This window comes from Gorilla gorilla, chromosome 6, assembly GCF_029281585.2.
Source record: "Gorilla gorilla gorilla isolate KB3781 chromosome 6, NHGRI_mGorGor1-v2.1_pri, whole genome shotgun sequence".
Taxonomy (NCBI): domain Eukaryota; kingdom Metazoa; phylum Chordata; class Mammalia; order Primates; family Hominidae; genus Gorilla; species Gorilla gorilla.
The window spans coordinates 160,209,958-160,235,708 of record NC_073230.2 but is presented as its reverse complement, the minus strand read 5'-3'; the positions used below and the strand labels follow the sequence as shown (position 1 = coordinate 160,235,708).

Sequence of the window (25,751 nt, the reverse complement as noted above, 5' to 3'; positions counted from 1 at the left end):
AAGAACGGATTTCTCTGGTTAGGCCACTCGGTATAAACGACCCAACGGCCTGGGACACCCCACGATGGGGTTTTCTTTTGGAGTCTGGATAGAGCAGAGCGTGCAGTGCTGGTCGTCCCGTTGCGGGCTAGCTCGCCAAAGACGCCCCTTCCTTGCCCTCCTCCCTAGGCTCCTGAGAGAGCCCTGGAGCGTTCTGGAAATCCTGCTACCTTTAGGACCTGGGGGATCCGAGTAGGGGGGTCACCTTCCCCGCCCCCAGCGAAGTCGGCGCCGGAACTGCCTTAATGGAAACCAGCCGCCGGGCGCTCCGGGAGGGCTCAGGCCGACCCCTGGGGCCATTAGAGGCGCCCCAGGCCGAGGGAGCCCGCGGCGGCTGGAAGGTGAACTTGACATCCCGGCTCCACCGACCCCGCAGCGGCTTGCACCTCATCCCCACTCCGGCCAGACCAAAGTAGAATCCTGGGTGTGCGCGTGATTTCCCAGGGAGGGCGGACTCGGGGCTCTCCCTGTCGCACCCTCCATTGGGGGACCGCCCCCAAGTCGCCGAGAGCCCCTCGGGCAGAGTCCTTAGGGCTCAGAGCATGGGAGGACCTGGCTTGCCTGGTGGAGGCGAGTAGCCGAGGGGTCGGTGGAGCTGCGCCCCAAATGAGTTCCCGGCGCGCGATTCTCCCCGACCCCGACCCTTTGTCCGCCTCCCCCTCCCTCGTCCCGGCCCTTGGCTCAGGGGACCCAGGCGGCGGCGGCGGCGGAGGTGGCAGAGGCCAGAGCCCAGAGGCGCAGCCCGGGCAGCTGGGAGGGTCGCACGTGGAGCCGTCCCCCGGACCCGCACAGCGACGAAGGGGGGAGGCTGCAGGCGCGCGGGGTGGGGGCTGGGGCGCAGCCCGAGAAGTGGGAGGGGATCGGGTGAGGGTGGTCTCTGAGGAGGAGCCAGGCTGGACCGTATTGTTCCGCGCTCGGCCGGGGAGGGCGCGGGGCGCTCGGCTTCCCGTGTTCCTCTCCCCGCCCCCGCCCCGTGGGCACGAGAGGAGGCGGGGGGCTCCTTGTGCACCAGAGACGCAGCTGCCTTGTTCGCCCGGTGGGGTGTGGATCCTCCGAGCGGTGCTGGGAAGGGGGTTCTCTCTGCCCGCGCGCCCAGGACTCTACCCAGGGCGGAGGTCCCGAGTGGGCCGCCCCCCGCAGCGCCCTGGGTTCGCGGGCCCAGAGGCTGGAGGCAGCGGGGAGCTAGGGTCCTTCACCCTCTCCTCGCCGCGTGCCTCCGCAGGAGTCGGGCTCCCCGTTCCCCGCGATGGCCGCGGGCCGCAGTCGTACGGAGCCGCCGCGCGGACCCCGGGGCGCCCCTCCCTAGCGGGGCGCAGCTCCTTCTTGTTCCCCGCCCTGCCAGCGGGATGGGGGGCGGCGGGTCGGCCCTGAGGGTCTGCGCCGACCACCGCGGGGGCATCAACTGGCTGAGCCTGAGCCCCGACGGGCAGCGCCTGCTGACGGGCAGCGAGGACGGCACGGCCCGGCTCTGGAGCACCGCGGACGGCCAGTGCTGCGCGCTCCTGCAAGGTAGACCCTCCCACTCCCTCCCTGCCCTCTTCGCCGCAGCTCACCGGCCCCAGACCGCGGACCCCAGCTCCTGCGCCCGCAGACCCCTTTCTAGAAGTCCAGCCCCCGCTCATCCCGGCACACTAGCGGAAGAGCGCTTGTCTGGGCCCAGCATCTGGCTATTGAGCGCACGGCAGGGCAGGATGAGGTCTGGGGGTGGGGTGCGCGGGTGCAGAGCAGGGTGCGGCCGGGATCGGGTGGGTGGGTCAAGGGGCGTCCGCTACAAAGGCGAAGATCATTTGTCAACCAGCGGCAGGAAATCTCCCTTGACAACAATGTTAACAAACAAAAAGTTGCACCTATACTCCTTCTAAGCAAACCTTCCCTTGTCTCTAGGTGCCTTGTGGCCTCTTTGTGGCCAATTGTGCTCTTCTGCTGGCATTTCCTGTTGACGACTCTCACAGCAACAATAGGGGCTTGTTAAGGGCCAGCGGTGCGGAGAAGTGTGCCGTCGTCACACTATGTTACCCCACATACAGACGTGGAAACAGGCTGGGAGTTAAGTAATTCGCCCAGGTCGCACAGCCAGTGAGGGGTAGATGGCAGTCTGAGCCCTCTCATTGCTGTAAACCCTGCCTGCATGCCTGTTGGTTTCTATTTGTGTCCTGTACTCACTCAGGAGGTCAGTGTGCCTCGGGTGCACCTTCCCCTGGGCCTGTCCCATGCACTGTGAGGTCCCTTTCAGCTCTGGCCCTACTACTGCCCAGGTAGCACACGTAGTCCCCTGGATGAGCCGCGAGGCTTTCTGCTGTGGGTAGTTCTTTATCACCGCGGGCTTTTCCACCATCATCAGTGAACTCTCTGTGGCCTCACCCAGGCCTTCCAACTTAGGTAGGATATTAGCCCCAATATTGGCTAATCCTGATACTGCTGGTTTTAAATAAGAACAGTTGACCAGGCTCGGTGGCTCACACTTGTAATCCCAACACTTTGGGAGGCCAAGGCGGGTGGATCACCAGAGGTCAGGAGTTTGAGACCAGCCTGGCCAACATGATGAAACCCTGTGTCTAATAAAAATACAAAAAATTAGCTGGGTGTGGTGGCGGGCGCCTGTAATTCCAACTACTCGGGAGGCTGAGGCAGGAGAATCACTTGAACCCAGGAGGCAGAGGTTGCAGTGAGCCAAGATCGTGCCACTGCACTCCAGCCTGGGTGACAGAGCCAGACTCTGTCTAAAAAAAAAAAAGAAAGAAAAGAAAAAAATATTAAATAGTTAGGGCAGATATTTCAAACCCAACAGGGATGACTTTTGGATTACCGGTTACTTGGGAGTTGGTGTGGATAATGGAGAGGTGGCCACAAACTAACACACATCCCCCCCAAACAGCCACACGCACTTATAGGCATTCAACCAGGAATGGAAAATGTGAGGTCTTTTAGAAATGTTAAGTCCAGTTGGTATTGCTCCCAAACATAAGACTGTCTTGGGGGTAGAGGGGTGGGTGGTGTTTCAGAAATGCAGATCCCCAAGCCTGGGCTCCAGTGATGCAGTCCTCCATGAATAGGGCTGTAGAACTGGCATTTCTTGTTGTTGTTGTTGTTTTTTGAGATGGAGTTTCGCTCTTGTTGCCCAGGCTGGAGTGCAGTGGCATGATCTTAGCTCACTGCAACCTCCGCCTCCCGGGTTCAAGCGATTCTCCTGCCTTGGCCTCCTGAATAGCTGGGATTGCAGGTGCTCACCACCACGCCCGGCTAATTTTTTTGTATTTTTATTAGACGTGGGGCTTCATCATGTTGGCCAGGCTGGTCTTGAACTCCTGACCTCAGGTGATCCACCCGCCTTGGCCTCCCAAAGTGCTGAGATTACAAGTGTGAGCCACTGCACCCAGCCTAGAATTGGCATTTCTAACAAGCTTTTGGGTAGGTCTTATGCACAGCTGGCCCCGGGAGCCCCTGGGCTGGGGACGGGTTGTGGGAGCCCAGCTTAGCCCACGATTAGGTGGGTTTTCTCCCCAGTGAGGCCCCAGGCTTTGCCAGGCTGCCTGTAGCCTGGTGGGCACTTGGCTTTGCCCCCACGGCAGCTCTGGAGCCTCACCAAGCCTCCAGGGCCCACCCTCCTGCCCAGCTATGTGTCTGGCACCTGTGCCTCCTTCCTTCACACCCACTTTGGTGACCCTCACGGCTGCTTGTCCCCTTGAGGTACTGACACTCACTTCCCAGGGAGGGTGCCCAACCTTCTGCCCTAATTGAGGGCAGGGCTATCCCCGCTCAAGCAGGACACTGGAATGAAAGAACTGTGGCCCATTTTGCTAGGATTGTTTTTGCTGTTATATGGGTTGGCATTTTCAGGAATTTTCAAGGACGGGGACAGAGGTCATCTTTCTTTATCCTGAGATTCTACTGATACGCTCAACTTGCAAAAGAGTCATTGTGAGTGTGTGACAGTCCTTTTGTGTGGACCCCCAAGGAAAGCAAGGTGTTGCCAGTTCCTTTCTCCTGCAGGATTTTTTTTTTCTATCAGTGAAATATTAAAATGTCTCAACATTTGTTTAGTGCCCTATATTTTATAAATAACACATCTTTGTGCTTTTTCATTGTGTAATGAATCCTCACAACTCTGAGGTGGGTGTGATTGACACCAGTTCACAGAGGAGAGTGGGGAGGTGCAGACTCATTAGCAGCATACACAGTATTCTCGTTGTTTTCTAGATACCACCGATAATGGGGTGGGTGCTGTCGCCAACATCCCTCGAGGCGCGGTGTGGTGGCAGGACTTGTCCAGGGTCCCGCAGCTGGTCCATGGCAGAGAGGGCTTCTGAAGACTGTATGGTGCTTCTCTTACCGCTGTGGGGGAAGTTGTGTCCAGACCACATGGCTGGTCTGTGGTGGCCCCATCCCTAGAAGAATCCTAACTCTAAATCTAGATCTCTTTTCACTTTGGTTCCGTCCTGGCCCTTGCACAGCTCTGGGCCCACAAGAGCCTGTGGTTGGCCGGTCCTGGATTTCTCGAGCAGAGTGGCTGGGGCTGGCGACTCCTACATACGCTTTTCCTCTAGAGACCTCTGGCTCTGTTCATGGCAGCAGGGGCAATCAGGGACCGCAGGCTTTCCTGGGTGTCTCACAGAGCTTAGGAAAGTTTGGGCCAAAGGGTGAGAGGGAGAGGAAGAGTGAAGGCCGTTCCCTGTGGCGTGCGGGCTTGGTGGGTGAGGTGCTGCTCCCGGAGGCCCCAGGGAGAGTGGGCTGCAGAACCGGTGTGCGGGGAGCCCCTCCCTGTGGGTGCGTTCGCTTGTTCATACACGGAATTGCCTTTCAAATGCGGTTGGTGAGCTCACGGTGAAAAAGGCTTCATTGCAATTACTTTGCAAAGAGAAGAATTACTTGCCACTGGCTTATCCCTGGCCTCCTCTTTTTCGGGTTTATTCACTGAATAGCTCCTTATTTGGGGGCACTTTATTGGTTCAATGAGATGAGTGACATTTTCCAAAATGGTAGTACCTATCCTATCCTGTTCCTGTTGAGTAGGGGACTCAGCCTGAAGGTGGCAGCCCACTGTGGCTGTCCCACATGCTTCCTCGTCTTCTAACATGAGGGGGCAGGGATTGTTGTTAATTTCCTGGGTACAACCCCACATTCCCATTTGCTGGGAGCCGGTGGCACAGGAGATTCCCTGTGAAGCCTGGCGGGAGAGCAGTGGCCCAGAAGACTGGGCTGAAGGAGGCCTGTGGCACACCGGTGACAAGAGCCACAGCAGCCTCACACAGCTTGGGGGCAACTGACCGCTCCCACCAGAGAAGTCCAGAAAGCCAAGCTGCGTAGGTCTTGGTTCAAAGTGGGGGCTTGCAGATTTGCTACAAGTCTCTGGTGGCCACGTCAGTGTCCATTCCAGCCACGCTGTCGGTGCTTCTGGGCCCAGATGTCACCTGCCTCAGGGTCCCAGCACCCTTCGAAACTGGGTTCTACCAGGAGAATTTAATAAAGGGACACTGCAAAATGCAGGTGGAGCATAAGGGAACCACAGTGGCCGTGGCTCGGAACAGCAAGGCTGTCACCTCTTCTGGGCCTGAGTCGGGGACGCAGCCACTGCATCCTGGAAACAGCTGAGAGGGCTTCCTTCCAGGTTGGATGGCCACAGCCAGCCTGAGGGAGCCCTGCAGGGTCGGAGCTGGGGGAGGGGAACATATCCTGACCTAGAGTCTCTGGCTGCGGCTCCCACTTGTCTGAACCCACGGTGGGCTCCCTCTTTTCTAACCCAATGGGAGTCTTAGATAAGAGTGAGCCCACTGTGGAGTCCATGCAGATGGCGGGGGCAGGGTGGAAAAGAGGGGGATTGGGGAGCAGAGGAAGGCTCAGTCCTGGACAGCAGGCTCAGTGGGGCTTCCCCCACAGGTGAAAATAACCCTTGTGCTACAAGGGCTGGAGCAAACCAGGTCAGCAGTGCCATCCCTGCCCCGTGTGGCTTCCAGGGTGGCTGTCCGGTCCGTTGTCTAAAGCTGGGACACAGGGAAGGGAGACACGGCTTCCACGCAAGTCTGGGGCACCAGGCCCACTGCAGCTCACCGCCGGCAGAGACCCGCCACCAGCAGGTGGCTCTGAGCTGCTTTTCCTGCATTGGGGTGGTGGGGGAGGGAGCAGTTTGACTTGAAACTTCCAGCGAGTCCCCAGGGTGTGCAGGCGCTACCTTGGCAGAAAACCGTCAGCCTCAGCATTTTCTTTGAACATAATAACTGCATCTTATCTGCATTCTTCATCCCTTCAGAAATATTTATTTTTAGTTTGGCTTTTTTGCTTATTCTGCACAATCCCTGCAGCCCCTGGAGGTATGATGAGCCCGCCCCCATGCCTTCCCTCTTCTGTCCTGGGGTCCTCGGGGTTGGGGTGGGGGCCTCAGCTCCAGGGGTGGCAGGCCTGGTTCCGCCTCCTCCCCGCTAGGGTGACCCTGCAGGCCTGAGTCAGTGGAGGCCTGTTTTGTGTTCTGTGGAACATGGGGATTGGGGTTGGGGACATGCTCGGTTGGCCCGGCTCTGACCCGTGACTCACTCGGGTGTGTGTTCAGATGTGGGTGAGTGCTTAGAAACTCAGGGGAAGAGGCCTGTCCACAGCAGAACCCTGAGCACTGTGGGCCTCTGTGGGCTCAGTGCCAGGCTCTGCCACAGGGCAGAGGGCAGAGGGCATCAGGGCAGCCTGGCCCAGTTCAGAAATGGAGTTTTTTTTTAAACCTTCCTTTCATCATTGCCTGCTTTCTTCAATATTTGTATGCATTTACATTTTTATCAATTTGCCATCATCTGCATGTATGTCCTTTATTCCTTACACACATCATAAAGTGGTCCCTCATTTCAGGTCTTCAGCATCCCTGGCTTCAGGCTTCAGTTCCACCAGGTAGAGATGCCACAGCTCACTAGCCGCCATTGGCTTTTAAGTGCCTTTCTTGGCTTAACATATGACTCACTGCTGCGCTTCACCTTCCTGGGGTTGAGATGCGTCGGGAGCAGCTGGGCTTGGCATCGGCCCCACAGGATCCTTAGGCAGGTGTCTGGCACCTGAATGCCCACAGCACACCTTGATTACCTTTCCATCCTGGGTGTCTCCAGCTGCAATCTCTCTGCTGAGCCCTCCTAGTGGCAGCAGGGAGGGTGGGACAGATCTGTTCCCAGGGAAAGTTTATTGACAATCTTAACATATTTTATAAACCCTCTGGGGTTGGCAAAAATCTAGCCTGTGTTTTGACAAACACATTGCCCTCAATGTTTAAGCCGACATGTATTTTAAGGGAAACAGAATCTGCAGTTTCTTCAAATGTTGACTTAATCCGTACATTGTTTTCTTAGTGGCCTGGTATATGCCCTCCAGGGAGGCTGGAAAACTTTTTTGTTAAATTATGTTTCTTAGAACTCAGGAAGTTGCGTTTTTCCAAGAGTAACTGAACTTAAACTCAGGGGGTCGGGGGGAGGGGTGGATGTGAATTGGCTTGAAACTACTCAGGAAATTCTAAACCCCTGTCTACCCAATACCAGCTGTCTACATGAAATTTAAAAATTCTATCAAAATTCTTAATGTAATAAGTACGTCCCCCAAATGTGTGGATGTTTGAATTTGTCCATTGTCTCATCTGTAAAATGGCTCTTAGTTCTAACAGTCTTTTGATTTGACTTCCTGGTCCCCGAGTTCCTCAAATCCAGCTGGGCCTTCCTGCCCAACACGTTCTGCACCTGTGGGTTCGTCTAACCACAGATGAAAAACATCCAGGAAAAAAAAAATTCCACAAGGCTCCAAAAAGCAAAATTTGGCTTCGCTGCTCACCAAGTCCTACACTGAATCCACGCAAGTGAAGCCATGTATAGCCATCGCAGTGGGTGTCATAAGTAACCTAGAGATGAACTGAAGTGTGCGGGAAGATTGCATAGGTTATGGGCAAATACTACACCACAGGGACCTGAGCGTTGTGGAGTCTGGTATCTGCAGGGGATCCTGGAACTAATCCCTGATGGGTATTGGGGGCAACTGTATACATTGGGGGACAACTGTATACACACCATCTTTACCTGAAGGGCAGGCCCTGCTAAGATCAGAAACCCTGAGGGCCCCCAGGGCTGCTAAGCAATGCCTGAGGCATAAACATTGATCTGGCAGCCGGGGTGATAGTCAAGCTATCTAACTGCATCCATGAGATAGAGTCCCAACCAGCTGGTGGGGTAGCTCAGGTGCTGAGACCCCAGACACCCTGGCATGGCCCTCCACTCTTGGCCCTCCATTCTGGCCACATCCCGGCCTCATCAGTCATCTCTACCGATCACTCAGACTCTGGCCTGGAGGCGCCCCACAGAGCCAGTCCCTGCACGCCTGCTTTCCTAGCCGCTGTTCTCCCTACGGGCACCGAGTCACCCTCTTCCCGGTCCCCAGTGCTCAGGCTTCTCTCCCGAGCCCTGGCCAGCCGCTGGCAGTGGGGTGCTGACCCCTGCTGACCACATGCTGCCCTTGACTGTCTTCCCTTCTGGGCCTGGAGCTCCCTTGGAGGGCAAGGCTGTGTTTCATTGTCTCTGTGTCTATGTTAGTGTCCTAGGGCTGCTGTGACAAAGGAGGATGCTTGGTGCCTGGAAACAAGTGAAGTTGATTCTTCACAGTGCTGGAACCCAGAGGGCTGAAATGAGCGTCCCTGGGATGAAAGCAGGGTGTCAGCAGGGCCACATCTAAACCCTGCAGGGAACGGTCGGTTCCTGGCCTCTTCCAGCCCTAGTGGCTGCTGGCATTCCTGTGCTCTTGGCCACATCCATCTCTGCCTTCACCTTCACGGCCTCCTCTTCCGAGTATATCACATCTCCCTGGCCTCTCTCTTGTAAGGACATTTGTGGAGATATATATATATATATATATATATATTTTTTTTTTTTTTTTTTTTTTTTTTTTTTTGAGGCAGAGTTTTGCTCTGTCGCCCAGGCTGGAGTGCAGTGGTGCGACCTCAGCTCACTGCAACCTCTGCCTCCCGGGTTCAAGCAGTTCTCTGCCTCAGCCTCCCGAGTAGCTGGGATTACAGGCGCCCACCACCACGCCCGGCTAATTTTTTGTATTTTTAGTAGAGACGGGGTTTCGCCATCTTAGCCAGGCTGATCTTGAACTCCTGACCTTGTGATCCACCTGCCTCGGCCTCCCAAAGTGCTGGAATTACAGGCGTGAGCCACCGCGCCTGGCCACTTGCGGTTGTATTTAGGACCCCCCTGGATAATCTAGGATAATCTCCCCAGTCGAAGTCCTTAACCTCGTCACATCCACAAAGACCCCTTTCCAAGTAAGGTCACATTGACGGGTTCCAGGGATTAGGACCTGCTGTCTTGGGGCTGTCGCTCTGCCTACCACAGTATCTCTCCCCAGTGTAAGGAAAATAGCGAACATGTGCCATTCCCTCTGCGGCTGCCTCTGTCCTCAGTCTGCGCTACATCCCATGAGGCAGGCATTGTCCCCATCCCAGGTGAGGAAATGTGGAATGCAAAAGCTGAAAGGTTTGAAAAAGACTAAAAGGAGATGATAAAGAATGAGGAGGGAGGAAGGCAAGAGTGAAAGGCGAGGAAACAGAGGGTTTAGGGTGCAGGCGAGTGCCCCTGGCTTGCTCCTGCTGTTGATGGCTGCTGTGAAACCTCAGTTCTTGTCTTCTTAGTTTAAAAGAATTGAAACAAGAGACACACAGCAAAGGAGATGCAGCATAGAGCAATGTATTGTATTGCACAGGAGGAAGAATACCCTGAAAGTTAGGTGCAGAATAGGCAGGATGCCCCAAGAGGGGAGTCAGGGTGGGCTGCCTGTGAGGATGAGATAGCAAAGACCAGCTGGAGGGAGGATCCCTTTTTAGGAGTCTTACCTGATTATTCATGAGCAGGTGGGGAAGGGGGTTGCTGGGAAGCATGTTCTGGGTGCTCATGCACAGTGGCTGTGCATCCCTGTTCATATGTCACATGTCTCACTGGCATCTTAAATCTCCATCCAGGGGTGTGTTTTTTACTATTGTAATGAGCAAAGGGTCACTCTGAGGACCGGTAAAAATCAAAGTGCACATGCTCTCTACAGGGGAAAGTCCCTACTGAAGATAGCTTTGCTTGAATGAGCTTACCTGCAGTGCGAATGCTGGGGCTTATTGTGTTGACGGCGCAGCCGCCATGGTTGCTGCGTCCTGAGGACATGGTTACTTCCCTGACTATCTGTCGTGCCTCACTGGTACCCCGTGCTTTCTGAGAATCAGTCAGACTGAAGTCATTCTTTAAGAAGGATGAGTTGAGAGCTGGGCGCAGTGGCTCACGCCTGTAATTCCAGCACTTTGGGAGTCCAAGGCAGGCAGATCACTTGAGGTCAGGAGTTCGAGACCAGCCTGGGTAACATGGCGAAACCCCATCTCTACTAAAAATACAAAGAATTAGCCAGGTATAGTGGTATGCGCCTATAATCCCAGCTACTCAGGAGGCAGAGGCAGGAGAATCACTTGAACCCGGGAGGCAGAGGTTGCAATAAGCCCAGATCGCACCACTGTACTCCAGCCTTGTGACAGAGTGAGACTGTCTCAAAAAAACAAAACAAAACAAAACTAATGCTAATTGACTCCAGCTTGTCTCAAACACTCCCTACATCCTGCTTTCTTCCCTTTTCAAACATTGTTCCCAGAAGAAAAGCAGGAGCTGGCATCCCCAGTACGCTCACATCTCCCCTGTCCCTCATCTGCAGGACACGAAAGCTATGTGACCTTCTGCCAGCTGGAGGATGAGGCCGCCTTCACATGCAGCGCCGACTGCACCATCAGGAGGTGGGACGTGCTGACCGGGCAGTGTCTGCAGGTGTACCGAGGACACACGTCCATTGTGAACAGGTCAGCCTGGCTGGGGGCTTGGGCTGAGTCTCACCATACATAGGCCTCTGGTGGGGCTGAGGGGTCAGAGATATGGGCCCCTGCACGTGAGGGCCCTCGGCTCTCTGGGGAAGCAAAAACGTGGACAGCTGGGAGGTGGTCAACAGCACCCAGCGACATGGACCCAGGACAGGCAGCGAGCTCAGTGCCCGCGGCTGCATGTGGGGCAGGGAGGCACTGCCCATCCACTGAACCGAGCCTGATGCTTCCCCTTTGGGGGCACAGCGGCTCCCCGCTGGATGCAGGGAAAGGCACCAGAGCCTACAGCTCGTACGGATGGGGACAAATTCCATAGGAAATGGCTTAATTGAGACCCGATGGTGGACCAAAGGTTTGCAGGAGGAGGAGTGTGGGGGATTGTTCCGAAGACGGAGTTGAGGATATTTTTAAGCCTCTCCTTTCTTTGTGACTGCGGAAAATATCCCAGCCCCTCCTTCTCAAGGTTGGAATTGTTCCTTTCTCAGTGAATTTGGGTCTGAGCTGAGCAATGGAAATTCCTTTGCCGATCAGATCAGTTGGACACCGTTGGAGTCACTTGTGGTGGTCGCCTCGGACTCCCGAGGGAAGCCTCCTGGCACCCCTGGGCCTGGCAGCTGCACTGGAGGAGGGGCGCTGCCGGGAGGCTGACCCAACTAAAGACAGGGCTGGCGCAGGCTGGCACGAGGGGGTCCTGAAGGTGGGGCTGGGGGCGCAGACCAGACAGGATGAACCCTGCCAGACGGATGCTGCTGGTCGAGCTCTGACGGGAACCCCCAGTCAGTGGACCAGCGCATGGGGGGACAGGAAAGGCAGTGAGACCCATCAGCCCAGCTCGCTGGAGTCCCAGGTGGCTGCAGCCGGAACAATAATCGATAGTCGGTGGACGGGGAGCTGGGTGACACCCTGAGGAGGAGGCTGAAGGGATGCGGGGGCTTTTTAGAGTGAATGGGGGGTATATGCAGACACGAGGTAGGGTGGCCAGCTGGCCCCAGACTTCCTCAGCTGAAGCAGGTGAGGCCCTGAGACCTGCCCAGGCAGCCCACAAGGTGGTAAAGAAAGGGCTAGAGTGAGAACTCAGGGCTCACAGCTCCACTGGCCTCTTCCCAGCACTCTGACTTCCCTGAGAAAGAAGTTTGCCGTGAAAGAAGAGAGTAGGGCTGGGGGAGCGCCCTCCTGTGAGTCAGGCAGAGGCTGCAATGGGCTCAGCGGGGAGAAGGCCTGCCCGCAGTGACCAGTGGGCCCTCAGCTGCCAAACCCACAACTGTCAGATGCTTCTCAAAAGCAAAACTGGAACATTAAAGGTAGAAATCATGCTCGGCCAGATTTACTCTCACATATGCACACACAACTTACACATACACGTGTGCACACACACACAACATACATATACACCATACACACAACTTACACATATACACGTGCATACACAACATACATACACACTCATACACACAACTTACGTGCACACACAAACACATATACACATACACACATACATACACACTCATACACACAACTTACACATGTGCACACACAGCATACATATACACTTATACACGCAACTTACACATACACATGTGCACACACAACATACATATACACCCATACACACAACTTACACATACACATGTGCGCACACACACAACGTACATATACACCATACACACAACTTACACATATACACGTGCATACACAACATACATACACACTCATACACACAACTTACACATACATACGTGCACACACAAACATGCATATATGCATACACACAACTTATATGTGCACACACAACATACATATACACTCACACACAACTTACATATGTGCACACACAACATACATATACACTTATACACACAACTTACACATACACATGTGCACACACAACATACATATACACCCATACACACAACTTTACACATACACGTGCACACACACAACATACATGTACACCCATACACACAACTTACACATACACATGTGCACACACACACAACATACATATACACCCATACACACAACTTACACACACATGTGCACACACACAACATACATATACACCCATACACACAACTTACACATGTGCACACATACACACACAACATACATATACACTCATACACAACTTACACATGCACATGCAACTTACACACAACATACATATGCACCCATACACACAACTTGCACACACAACACACACATGCACACACATAGACATACAACTTAAGCAACAAAACATACACATATACACACAAAGTACATGCAGGCACACATTGTGCACACAGCACACATGCACATATACACATATGCACACATGTATACATATACACATGCACACATGTACACATGTGCTCACAACATATACAAACCCACACACTATTTTGGATCGGTCACAGCTCCAAACCCATAGCTCTGTGTAGATATTTGCATGATTAAGTAACTGTCCTCATAAATCAGTGACATCCCCGAGGAACTCACTTCCTCCCGTGTTTTCAGAGCGAGATCAGGCCTGTGAGCTTCAGGGTCACCGATCGTTCAGCGGCCTGGCGTCCCTGCCTTCTCACACCAGGCAGGACTCAGCCACCCGCTCCATACCCCAAGGCCTCCCGCTACACCCTTCCTCGCACTATGCCCTTCCTCCCGCTATGCCCTTCCTCCTGCTACACCCTCTTCCTCCTGCTATGCCCTTCCTCCCGCTACGCCCTTCCTCCCGCTACACCCTCTTCCTCCTGCTATGCCCTTCCTCCCGCTACGCCCTTCCTCCCGCTACACCCTCTTCCTCCTGCTACGCCCTTCCTCCCGCTACACCCTCTTCCTCCCGCTATGCCCTTCCTCCCGCTGTGCCCTTCCTCCCGCTGTGCCCTTCCTCCCGCTGTGCCCTTCCTCCCGCTGTGCCCTTCCTCCCGCTGTGCCCTTCCTCCCGCTATGCCCTTCCTCCCACTACACCCTCTTCCTCCTGCTATGCCCTTCCTCCCGCTACGCCCTTCCTCCCGCTACACCCTCTTCCTCCTGCTATGCCCTTCCTCCCGCTGTGCCCTTCCTCCCGCTGTGCCCTTCCTCCCGCTATGCCCTTCCTCCCGCTGTGCCCTTCCTCCCGCTATGCCCTTCCTCCCGCTACACCCTCTTCCTCCCGCTGTGCCCTTCCTCCCGCTATGCCCTTCCTCCCGCTGTGCCCTTTCTCCTGCTGTGCCCTTCCTCCCGCTGTGCCCTTCCTCCCGCTACACCCTCTTTCTCCCGCTATGCCCTTCCTCCCGCTATGCCCTTTTCCTCCCACTATGTCCTTCCTCCCGCTACACCCTCCTCCTCCTGCTGCACCCTCTTCCTCCTGCACTTTGCGGCAGCAGCATCAAGGCATCATTTCCTTTAAAAATACACGTAATCCCAGCTACTCGGGAGGCTGAGGCAGGAGAATCGCTTGAACCTGGGAGGCGGAGGTTGCAGTGAGCCGAGATCGTGCCACTGCGCTCCAGCCTGGGCGACAGAGTGAGACTCTGTCTCAAAATAAATAAATAAATAAATACGTGTTTTGTGACAATCATCGTATCAGGGAAGAAGCCAGTTGGAAAGGGATAGTTGGCATTTGAGTGGAGTCTGTGTTGTTGAGCTACTTGCGGGAAGTGAGGAATGCTGTTGGGATCCTGCGGAGGCGGGAGGCAGCAGGCTTGTCCCCTGAGTGGGTCTCCTGTCCATGCCAGGCTGGCCAGCAAGCCCTTCGCGGGAGGGCGGGAGGAGCAGCAGGGCCGGCCGTGGTCCTGATTCAGGAGGGTCCCACCCCGGCAGGGATGCACCTTGTTACAGTGCAGCCACGGCCACACCCCTTGGCGGTCTCCTCTCCTGGGGTGCAGGGCTTCTTACCAAGGGTGTGTGCTCAGACCTTCTGAGGTTCTGTGCAAAGCTCTGCACTAAAGACAAATGTGTGTTTTTCTGGGGAGTTCTTGGCTTTCATCAAAATGAAAATAAGAGTCGTGAATACTGTGTGGGGGCCTTGGTCTCCCATGTTGGTCAGTTGCACTGAATGGATGGACTCTCTTGGCTACCCAACCCCCAGTTCCCAGCCATGTGGCTAGAACCCTGTTGAGGCTGTGACCTCAGTCTGCATGGGGATTGCTGTGAGAGCTGGCAGCAGAGGCCCCCACTGGCTGCAGCGTGACCCCTGGCTGTGCCTCCCACAAGCACCCCTGGGTGCACTATGGGAGTTCCCAGTGCTCTCCAGCTTCTCAGGGCCCTCATCTGAAGTGCCCTGGCCCAGCCACTTGAGCCGGCCCTGTTCCCAGGGTGACCAGCGTGTCCCACTCTGCCCTGGACTTTCTCAGTCTTAGGCTGAAAACCCTGCATCCCCAGAAGCTTTTCAACTCCGGGCAAGCTGGGAGGGCCGTGCTCCCCTACCTCCTCCCCCACCCCCTTCCCGCTGCTCCCCTACCTCCTCCCCCATCCCCTTCCCGCTGCTCCTGTAGAGCTGCTGTGGGGATGCTGGAGGGATCCCAGCGGAGCATCTAAGCTTGGTCCCTGCTACAGGTACATGCCCAGGGGCAGGCAAGGAAGGGTGGGCATGAGGGGAGTCAGGGTGGCTTCCTGGAGGTGGGGGCGATTTGAGCTGGACCTTGGAAGATGAGTGTGGCAAGCTGGGCAGACACAGGGAGAGGTTATTTTAGCTGCAGTGCCGAGCATGGCCCGTCGGAAGGCTGTGTGGATTCTGGAACCCGTGCCTTCTGATCCCTGACCCCTTCCCTCTTGCCCCCAGGATCCTGGTTGCCAACAACCAGCTCTTCAGCAGCTCCTACGACCGGACAGCTCGGGTCTGGAGTGTGGACAAGGGGCAGATGTCCCGGGAGTTCCGGGGCCACCGCAATTGCGTGCTGACTCTAGCCTACTCTGCCCCGTGGGACCTCCCCAGCACTCCCTGCGTGGAGGAGGCCGCGGCCGGGGGGCTTCTGGTGACCGGCAGCACAGATGGCACGGCCAAGGTGTGGCAGGTGGCCAGCGGCTGCTGCCACCAGACGCTGCGGGGCCACACAGGCGCAGTGCTGTGCCTAGTGCTAGACACGCCCGGCCACACGGCCTTCACAGGCAGCACCGACGCCACCATCCGTGCCTGGGACATCCTGAGTGGGGAGCAGCTGCGGGTGTTCCGGGAGCACCAGGGCTCCGTCATCTGTCTGGAGGTGAGACTGTCCTGGTCCCCACCCAGCAGCCAGGGGAGCCCAGGTTACCCCCTGCAGTGCCGCCCTGCCCTGGGTATCTGTGATTCGGCTGCATAACAAAGCACTGCAGATGGGGGCCTGGCAAGCGCCACGGAGGCCTCGCGATCCTGAGGCTGGGAATCCAAGATAAGGGGTCTGCAGTACTGGTTTCCACGAGGCCTCTCCTTAACCTGCAGACGCTGCCTTCTCCCTGTCCTCACGTGTGTGTATGTGTGTGTGTGTGTGTGTGTGTGTGTGTGTCCTAATCTCTTCTTAGAAGGACACCAGTCATGCTGGATTAGGGCCCCCCTATGAACTCATTTTAACTCAACTGCCTCTGTAAAGACCCCCTTTCAAAAAGGCCACGTTCATAGGTACAGGGGTGGGATAGGGCTGCGACATGTGAATCTGGGGTGGGCACGATGCAGCCCATAACACTCAGCTTCTGAATCTGCATGCTGGGCCAGGGCTGGGGCGGAGCCTGCCTGCAGGGCACCTGGAGCGGGTGTTGACTGTTTTCCTGGTTTGTTTTTGTGCTGTCAGGGTGAACGCCGGCAGCCTCCTGGGCTCCGTCCTCATGGGCTGGGGACTGGGAAGTGGCCCATCATGCTATAAGCCGACAACCAGGATAGAGGAAGCACATAGCGCTGTAATGGTGTGGCCGTGTGGGACGTGGGGTTGCTGCCCCGTCTCCGTTGCCTCCCCTGGACAAGCCACCCAGCCTCTGTGGGCCTCAGTTTCCTCACATGTACAGGGAGGATTATGCCCCTTCTTAATTCCTAAATCCAAAAAGTTCCAAAAATTGAAAAGTGTTTTCTTAAGCTTGGCACGAAAAGTCTTGGTGGCAGAATCTGGCCTGAAGAGACGTGTGACTGTGTGTGCTTCGATCATCCCGGTGCCTGGGGGTCCTCACGCCTTTCCTGCAGATGCAGGAGTGTGTCTGTAAGCCAAAAAATCCTCAAACGCATTGTCCCAAGGTTTTAGATTAGGGATTATGGTGTGAAGTTGCCCCGTCCGTGGGCTTGTGGTAGGGATTTGGTGAATCAATGGAAGATGCGTGAACAGTGCTGCCAGGCAGCCCTTAGCCGCCGCAACCGCGACCATCCCTGCTGCTGTTGCTGTGAAGGACCTAACGGTGTGCCTGGCCGGAGGACCTGTTGGGTGTGATCCCCCATGCTGGGGTCTAGATGTTCCTGGCTCGGTCTCGGCCAGCCTCTGCCCTGCTCCAGGGCAGGTCCGACCCCTGCGGCAAGCGGTTGAGGTGCATTGCTACCAGCACCTGATGCTCAGCGAAGCCGCAGAAGATGGGAGGGGCAGGCTCCGGGCGACGGGGCTGGAGTCAGGGCAGCCCTGACCAGGCTTCGCTGTGCTCAACCCCATAGGAGAGCCAGGCCAGGGGCCCCATTTGGGGTTGTGGGGGTAGAGGCGGCCCCGGGGCTCCAAGACCAGGGGAGCAGGGAAGGGCTCACATTCGCGTGGAGGGAGGGTCACCCAGGTCCCTGAGATGCGGGATGGGGCATGTAAACCCCACGTCTCTAACTCAGGTCCCACCTGAGGACATTGGGACGAGTGGACAAAGAAGTAAATCAGCAAATGCAGCAAGATGAGGGGCTTGGGAGAGCAGCTCGTCGTGGGGAAGGGGCACAGCAGTCCGGGCCCATCTCACAGGGTCTTTCCACACAGGTTTCCCTTGGCCTCAGCTCCACCTCTGGTGATAAGAATGTTTCTGTTTCTTGATCTCCTGCTTTCAGGAAAGAAGGGAGGGTCAGGGTGCACTGCTCGCACCTGTTTTTTGCGTGCCTTTAACTCGACATCATCCTTACGCTGAAGGGACGTGTTTTGGGGAGGCGCACTCTGCCACTCTTCACGCTCCCCGGCCCTCCCTCCGTGTCCTTACTTGTCAGATGCTGGTGGTGATAACAGCTCTTCTAGTCTCCCAGGGTTCCCGTGAGAGTCAGCACTAGTGGCCCGAGACTCATAAAGAGCTGGGGGCATCCGAGGCCTCTTTCCTGCCAGGCAGTTCCGTGGTGGGCAGTATGGAGTGAGGCTGAGACCCCCCCCCCCCCCGCCACCTGGCTCATGTCTGTGCTCTGAGCTTGCCAGGGTGGGGGGTTGGGAGGGGAAGGGGCCAGGAGTTCGCTGGGAGGCCTGTCCCAGATGGAGCTGGTGACTCACCCTCATGTCGCCAGTGAAAGAGGAACCAGCGCAGGCATAGAAAGGTCGCTGGCCAGGTGGAGGCTGGTGCTGGACGGAGGGGGGAGAAAAGCAGCACTGCCCTCCCAGGTGACAGCTGTCCTCACCCCAGGGGTGGCGGGATTCCCCGGGTTCACTCCCTGGGCTATTCTGTAGGGTCTCAGTGCTGTCCTTCCTGGAGAGTGGGAGCGTAGGGTGTCCTGGCAGAGAGTCAGGAAGGCTAAAGGAGAGAGTGCGGAGGGACAGCTCCCACCCCACACACCTGTGTGCACACACAGGCATAGGCGCATACACTCCACATGCACATGCATGATACACACGTGTGAACGCACACCCCACAGGCACACATGCACACACGTGTGAACACAGACAAGCCACACACGTACATGCATGCCCACAAATATACCACGCAGACACACATGTTGATGGGTATGAAGAGAGAGCACCCGGGGGGCAGAGGCTCTGGCTGTGGACTGTGCCTTTGTTTTCTTTCCCTTTGAAACTTAGCCAGCCCCACAAAGCAATTTGAATGGGAAGAGGACTGGGGACAGAAGGTGCCCAGGGGAACAGCCAGGAACAGCCTGGCCCAGGTGGCCAGTGGGGCTCAGTCCTAGCAGGGGGGTGGGGTGCAGGGAGCCAAGACTGAAGAATGAGGGGCTCTGGAGACGGGCAGGGCTGCCATGAGGGCTGAGACCCCCTAGGAATGCACTGGTCAGAAGGTTCTGGGAGGTAGAGGTGAGCCTCTCTGGACCACTAGGTCTCGTAAAGACAGAAGGAAGGCAAGAGAGAGGGCAAGGTAGGAGCTAGCAGGCGCCTAGGTAGCGGCCCCAGAGTGTGCAGGGTGCACAGCCTGTGACAGGCCTGGGAGGTCCCTGGGCGGCCGGTGGCCCCGGAGCCTCAGGTTCTGGTAGTGGCAGGGGTGGAGTTTGCCTCCTCTATTAGACTCGGCCTCCGGACCTGGGAGCCAGGTTCGTGGGATGAGGGAGTGAATGGGCGGCGCTCCGCAGGGGCTCAGAAGCTGCAGGAGGCATGGGCAAGGCCCACTCCCCGGGTAGGGGACTTAAGGGGTTACATGCTCTCCACATGGGGATGCTCTCACAGTGGGGGACTCTGGGGCGGGGTCCGTTTTACCCCTGTAAACACAAACCCTAAGTTCCAGCATCAGTCCCCTTCAGGGAGGGAGGTTCCTGTTCCCTGATGAGGAGTCAGTGGTGGCTGGGTGAGGGGTCAAAGTGTCTGAGAGGCTGGGGGTGCAGGGGGCACATGGGGAGAGGGCCTTGCTGGCCGGCTGGATGGGGGCATGTGGGCAACAGAGAAGGGACATGACCCAGGCCTGGGCGCAGGGGAGCATCAGGCTGCAGCATAGGCTGGGGGCCCCGATCAGAGCTGGGGTCCGGGAGGTCCACTCTTGGGGAGCACATGGCTGGCTTGGGCCTGGCTGTTGCGTCTCAGCCGGGCAGCTCCTTGCCCTGCCCTGAGCGTCTGAAGGGGCTGGCAGAAGGAAGGCAGCACACGCTTTTGCGGAAAGAGCAGCTCGCACTGAAGGCAGCCAAACGTCTGATGGTTTGGGGCTCTGCTCAGGTAGTCAATAAGGTAACTACTAAGTGACACCCTGCTTCACTAGGAAGGCCTAGTGGCTGAGGTAGAAAAAAGGCCCCCATCGCCCAGGACGGGTGGGATGAGGTGTCAGCCTCACGGTGCGTGGGAGGGGCGGGGCCGGGGAGGAGGCGCGCCCCTGTACTTGGAGTCCTAGATTCTCGGTAGACGGGAATTTCTTTTACTTTGTTCCCGCCATCTCCCTAATCGTTCAGCACCTTCTAATCCCTTGGGAAGTCTGTTGGGTGACATTTTGGTGCATCTGAGTGTGTTGTAACATTGCCCACGTTTAAGATTCCCTCTTTCTCCCCTTCACAGGGTGGGGAAGGCACCTTTTCCCACCCCTCCAGATCTGCCTCTTGAAAAGGACTGTCGGGCCCCAGACCCGGTGTGCAGAGAAGCAGAATCCAGCCGGCCCCTCAGCCTCGCCCGGGCTCCCAGCTCACCCAGCTGCGTGTGGGGGGCCATGCGACCCACAGAAGGGACCATCTTGCCTTTCTCTTCCCTTGTATATGATTTCTTTCACCCGACACCACTCAGAAAATTGGAGTTTTGCAGGGGTTAGAAGGCTGCTGCCTTACAAGCCAGGTTTGATTAGGGCAATGGGACATTTCTCACCCTGTCCTAAATGCAGAGGGGGCTTCCTGACAGATTCAGGGGCAGGGAGCCAGGGCAGGAGCCTCATGAGCAGATCCGGGAAGCAGGACTTCTGGGTCTGGCGTCCCCTAGCCCTCGCTGGGCCCCGCCCCCGCAGGTGGCTACGTCAGTTCTCCCTCCCGCCTTCTGTGGCTTCTCTGACTGAGGGCCATCGCCGCCACAGCCTTCATCAGATGGGCTGGAAGTGCCGCTCACGATCTGCCTTTCTAGAAGGGCCTGATTGGCCCTCTCGGGTCCAGGAAGCACAGGAGGGGGACCCACAGGATCAGCTGAGGCCTCCCTTTAAAGCATTTTCAGCGTTTACTCAGGGCGTGAAGCACGTTCAGTGCTGTGCAAGCATCATACCATGATTTCCAGACTTTTCCATCAGCCCAAATCAGAACTCTGTCCCCATCAGACACTGACTCCCCGCTGCTCTTCCATGCCCCGGGCACCCGCCCTTCTGCTTTGTGTCTCTGAATTTGATGACTCTGGGTCCTCACATGAGTGGAGTCGTGCAGGATCTGTCCTTTCCTGTCTGGCTCATTTCATGAGCGTAAGATCTTCAGGGTTCGTCTGTGTTGTGGTGTGTGGTGAGATTCCCTCCTTTTTCCGTGACTGATAAATATTCCCTGGTGTGTGGATACCACACTGCGCTTATCCGTCACCTGTTGAGAGACACACGCGTTGCTTTCACCTTTCAGCTGTTGTGAACAGGTGGACGGGATCTGGGTGCATCCTGCCTTCGGTTCTCGGGTATGTGCCTGCCAGCGGGACTGCGGATGACTTGGTAATTCTCTGTTCAGCTTTTTGAGGAACTGCCAAAGTGAAATGATTCTTAAGGCGAGTGTAGAGGGAAAGGGACGGGAGGTGGGCGCCGTACCATCCCCTCTGCCCGCAGCCTCAGGACGCTGTGCAACTTCCGGAGGCTTCCTGACTGTGGGGGTGGAGGGGACTCCTTTTTCACAATCTGCCAAGTGGGGACACACGATGGCTGCCCCTGGGGTGGCCAGATGGGGTCCTGATGTGGGGGGTGTGCAGTGAGCTCTGGGCTCGGTCTGTTTCACGGGGAGAGCTCTGTCGTTGAGGGCTGAACCAGGGACTTTTCATCTCCTCCCCTCCAGCTCCTCCCCTGCTCAGCAGCCCTGGCCCTGCGAGTGCTCCGTCTCCCCGAGCTCTGACTGTCCCTTGGTTTGTGGCACCAGGGCTAGCCATTAAACCCCATGCTCTCTTGCATTTGGATCCTTTTGGGGCCCCTGCCTCATGGCCTGCCTGGGGCCCTCACTCTGCCTCAGTGCTCTGCTTGGCTGGATATTGTGCATTCAGCCAGCGTGGCTCACCGGCACCCCCATCCACAAACTGCTCTCAGGAACGTGGCACCCACACACAGGACTGTGTGGCTTCTCCACCCCAACCCAGAAACCCTGTGAGGCAGGCGGCACCGTTGCTATCTGAGATTGAAGCAGAGACCTGCTTGTTGCTTTTCTCTGCTCTCGGCATGCAGTCAGAGTCACTGACCTGTGGTCTATGACACCTCATCTCCTTCCCCTTCCTCGAAATGAGAGAGGGCCTCATGCTCACTTCCAGGCGTCCTTCTCCTGTGCGTACAGGCCTGGTGGGTGCACCTGAGACCAGGAAGCAAGCTCTTCAAAAGGACTTCACACGGCCCCTGCCCCATGCAGGGCGGAGCGGGCAAACTCCTTCCCAGGTGCCCTTAAGAGTCCTGGGCCCCCACAGTGGCTTTGCGAGCCCCATTGTGTCGCCTCTGAAATCGTTTTGCCGGAGAAGCATGTGTGCTTGCAAGTCAAGAGCCAAGGGAGAGAGTGGCGGAGGTTTCCTGGTGGGCCAAGTGTGGGGCGTCTGCTGGGACCCTGAGTGAGCTGCCTGACGATGGTGCGTTTGAGCTGTGGTGTCTGCACCACTCACATCACACAGGTCAGGCTTCTTTGATGTATGGAGATAAGCCCGTGGGCAGCCTTTCCAGAGGCTGGGGAGGAAAAGAGGAGACCGTGCAGTTTCGCAGTCCATTGCTGCTCCTGTAACAAAATACCTTAGACTGGAGGGCCGGGCACGGTGGCTCACGCCTGTTATCCCAGCACTTTGGGAGGCTGAGGTGGATGGATCACTTGAGGCCAGGGTTCCCAGACCAGCCTAGGCAACATGGAGAAACCTCATCTCAAACAAAAAAAAAAAAAAAAAAAAGGAAAGAAAAGAAAAAAAGGTGCAGAATACCTTTGACTGGGTAATTTACAAATAATAGAAATGTATTTCTTACTGTTCCAGAGGCTGGGAAATCCAAGGTCAAGGTGCCAGCACATTCTGTGTCTGGTGGCTGCTGCTCTTGCCACGTCCTTCGTCTTGGATGAAGGGACAAACAAGCTCCCTTAAGCCCTTTTATAAAAGGGAACTCATCCCATTTATGAGGCGGGCCCTCATGACCACTTTACTTCCTAATGCTATCACAGTGGGGGTTAAGTTCCAGCATGAATTTGGGGGGTACCGACACTCAGACCATAGCTTCATATACCCCACCTCCGACCGTCAGCCTGCGGACCAGGTGGCCACAAAGCATCCTCCCTGCTTCCCTGAAGCCTGCAGCCTGCTCCAAGTTGGCCAAAAGCAGAGGTGAGGTCCTGAGAAACCACCGTGCCCAGAGGCGCCTCTGCCTCCCTTGCCTTTTACAGGACTGCATGCAGGGCTGAGCCACCGATCTCAGGGGTCCCAGAAGCCAGGTGGGGACAGAGCCAGGAGCACACAGGCCTCCTTTGGAGAGGGTCGGGCCAGAGATGGTGTGAGGACCTGCTTCTAAGCGACAAACCCAAGGTCAAAAAGCCAGGGGGCACCCTGTCTGTGGTGGCCCCTGCACTGCCGGGCAGCCCTCTCCCCTGCTCTTTGAGGGGTCGCCCAGGTTCTGGGCTTGACCTGGGGTCCTTGTGAAGGAGGAGAGATAGAGTCTCTGCCCTGTCCCTTCATGGTTTTACAGGGATGTTTTAAACATTTTAGTTATAAAACATTTCACATGTAAATTGTAAAAAATAACTAAAACAGACGCCTATGCACCCAGTTTTGAAATCAGATAGCAACATTGTGATTTTAAAGAAACGAAGCATTTCAAATCCAGCCAGAGAAAAGAAAGACCTACAGGATCTGGGAGCCCGAGGCGGTGGAGACCACAGCAAGGATGTCGTGGGGCAGTCTCTGGCTGCAAAAGCCCTGTCATACCAGTTCATGAGTCTCACCCAACCCTGAGGAGCCGGCGGGCAGAGATTGCACCTGCATTTTAGGGATGGGTGGGGGTTACCATATTCAGACCCTGGGCTGTGTGCGGCGCACAGCAGTGCATCAGCCCTTGTGGCCTCGTTCTTAGCAGGAGGTCCTTGTTTCTCACGTTGCACATGAGACAGTGGAAGCTTGGAGAAGATGAGTAACTTGGCCACGTCTCACATCTGCTGAGGGGTGGAGGCAGAATTTGAACCCAAGACTGTGCGTCTGTAAGCCCCGTGCCTGTGAGCACCACAGCTGTCACCAGGCAGGTGGTGCTTCCCCCGACACTCTTGCTTGGGAGGAGTATCTTGGAGGGTCTGCTGCTCTGGAGCCTGCCAGGCCCTCTGCAGCCTCCTCCCACCCCTGCTGGGCTCCCTTGGAGCCCGGAGAGGTGGAGGCCTGCATCTGTGCCCTCAGCGGCGGAGCCCCGGGCCAGTGCCTCTCCTGCTTCTGCTTGGTTGGATCTCATCACTAGGAGACTCCTCAGAGCCACCGTGGCTGCGAGGAGCCCTCAGGATCATCCTGCCTTCCCCCTTGGCTCAGGCCTCCCTGGGCCACCCCGCTCTCCCTGTCCTGTCAGGAAACCAGCTAGAGGGAACAGCAAGGCCTCCACAGGCTGAGGACCCTGGGGCTGGGAGCGCCCCCTCGGCCTGTGTGGCTCTGGCTCATGTTCGGCAGGGTGCTGCTGGGAGGGCTAAGCACAGTGCTCACAGGCCCTGTGTGGTGAGGGCCGGCTGCCAGGGAACAGGAGGGGCTTCCCTTTGTCGCAAGCCTCCTGCCCTGGTCACCCAGGAAGCCTCCTTGGTGCAGGGGCTGAGCGGCACAGAGGTGTGGGGCTGCAAAGCTGGCCAGTCCTTGGAGGTCTCAGTCTCAAACATTCCACCCTTGCCCACTCCTCTTATTAGAGCCCAAGAGGCTCTGTGACTGTCTGGGACGCAAGCACAGGGAGCCTGGCTGGCTCTGGAGCTGACCATGTGTTGGGGAGATGGCCAGGAAACGCTGCGCTGGTGGTGGTCAGCCCAGCCTCCAGGACGCAGACACGGTGCGCTGGGGGCAGTGCGAAGAAGGATCCTGGGCTTCCACTTGCCCATGAAGGAAAAGGGAGGATCACAGTACAAGGGCTTTCTGGGCAGGGAGGACTTGTAGGAAACCTGGGAGAAAGGCACGTGCCCGGAGGTCCTGGGGCAGCAGTGTGGACACAGGTGTGTGGAGTGGAAACCAGGAGATAGGGCCAGGGAAGCTGGGCCCTGCAGGGCCTCCGGGCACCAGGCAGGAGGGGTGGTCTTTCTCAGGAAGCAGAGGGGCTGTTGAAGACCGTAAGCAGCTGACTGTGTGCCCAGCAGGCTCAGGAAGGTCCATTTGTCCTTCCTGCTGGTGCCCGCATTACTGGCAGGAACTGTGCTCCTGGGTGGTGCAGATGGCTGAGGTCTGAGTGCAGGAATGTTCTGGAACCCTGCCAAAGCTGACACGGGCAGGTGGGCAGTCACATGTATCCCTGTCCTTGGGGAGGGGACCATCCAGTTAGGGAGGCTGCCTGGGCTGGGGCCCACCGTAACCCCAGCAGGACTTCAGGGCAGGGCCTGAGAGAGGGCAGGTGACTGTCCACAGAAAGCATCCGCAGCCTCTGCCTCCCGGAGGCCACATTGTGCTCCTCGTGGTTCCACTGCCTTCTCTGGGCACAGTGATTGGCCCAAGGCCAGTTAACTCCTTTGACCTGGGCTGTGGCCCGGGTCGTGGAAGCCCTGTTCTCTGGGATTTGAACAGGGAGATAATACGGGGAACCGGCAGTGGAAAGTGGCCCAGAGCGTGGTCGTGAGGGGAAGGTTAGGAGGGACGTGTTCGGGATGCCAGTGGCCAGCGTGAACTGACTGCCTGCCGGTGGGCCCACTGCCTGCCGACCACAGGAGAAATGCCCTGTGTGCCTGACCCGCTTCTGACTCCTGGTTCCTGGGCCCTAGCAGTAGTGGCGGGAGGCTTCTCTGGGGCATGAA

General features: G+C 56.8%; 1 protein-coding gene across 14 annotated transcripts in view; it reads left to right on the top strand.

The window, feature by feature from the left end:
- Positions 1-276: 276 nt before the first annotated feature.
- The window catches only part of WDR86 (WD repeat domain 86), a 31,390-nt gene continuing 5,915 nt past the window's right edge, over positions 277-25,751 (top strand). For 3 of the 14 annotated variants that reach the window (XM_019031333.4, XM_031012847.3, XM_031012848.3), the window contains exons 1-3: positions 277-380; positions 10,732-10,873; positions 15,633-16,053. In XM_019031333.4, coding sequence (XP_018886878.3) covers positions 15,712-16,053 — 342 coding nt within the window. In that variant the 5' untranslated portion in view covers positions 277-380; positions 10,732-10,873; positions 15,633-15,711. Of the gene's footprint in view, positions 381-913; positions 1,549-3,409; positions 8,861-10,731; positions 10,874-15,632; positions 16,054-25,751 lie in introns of those variants that run through there. The other 11 variants (XM_019031332.4, XM_031012845.3, XM_055392437.2 and 8 more) reach the window with 9 other exon arrangements.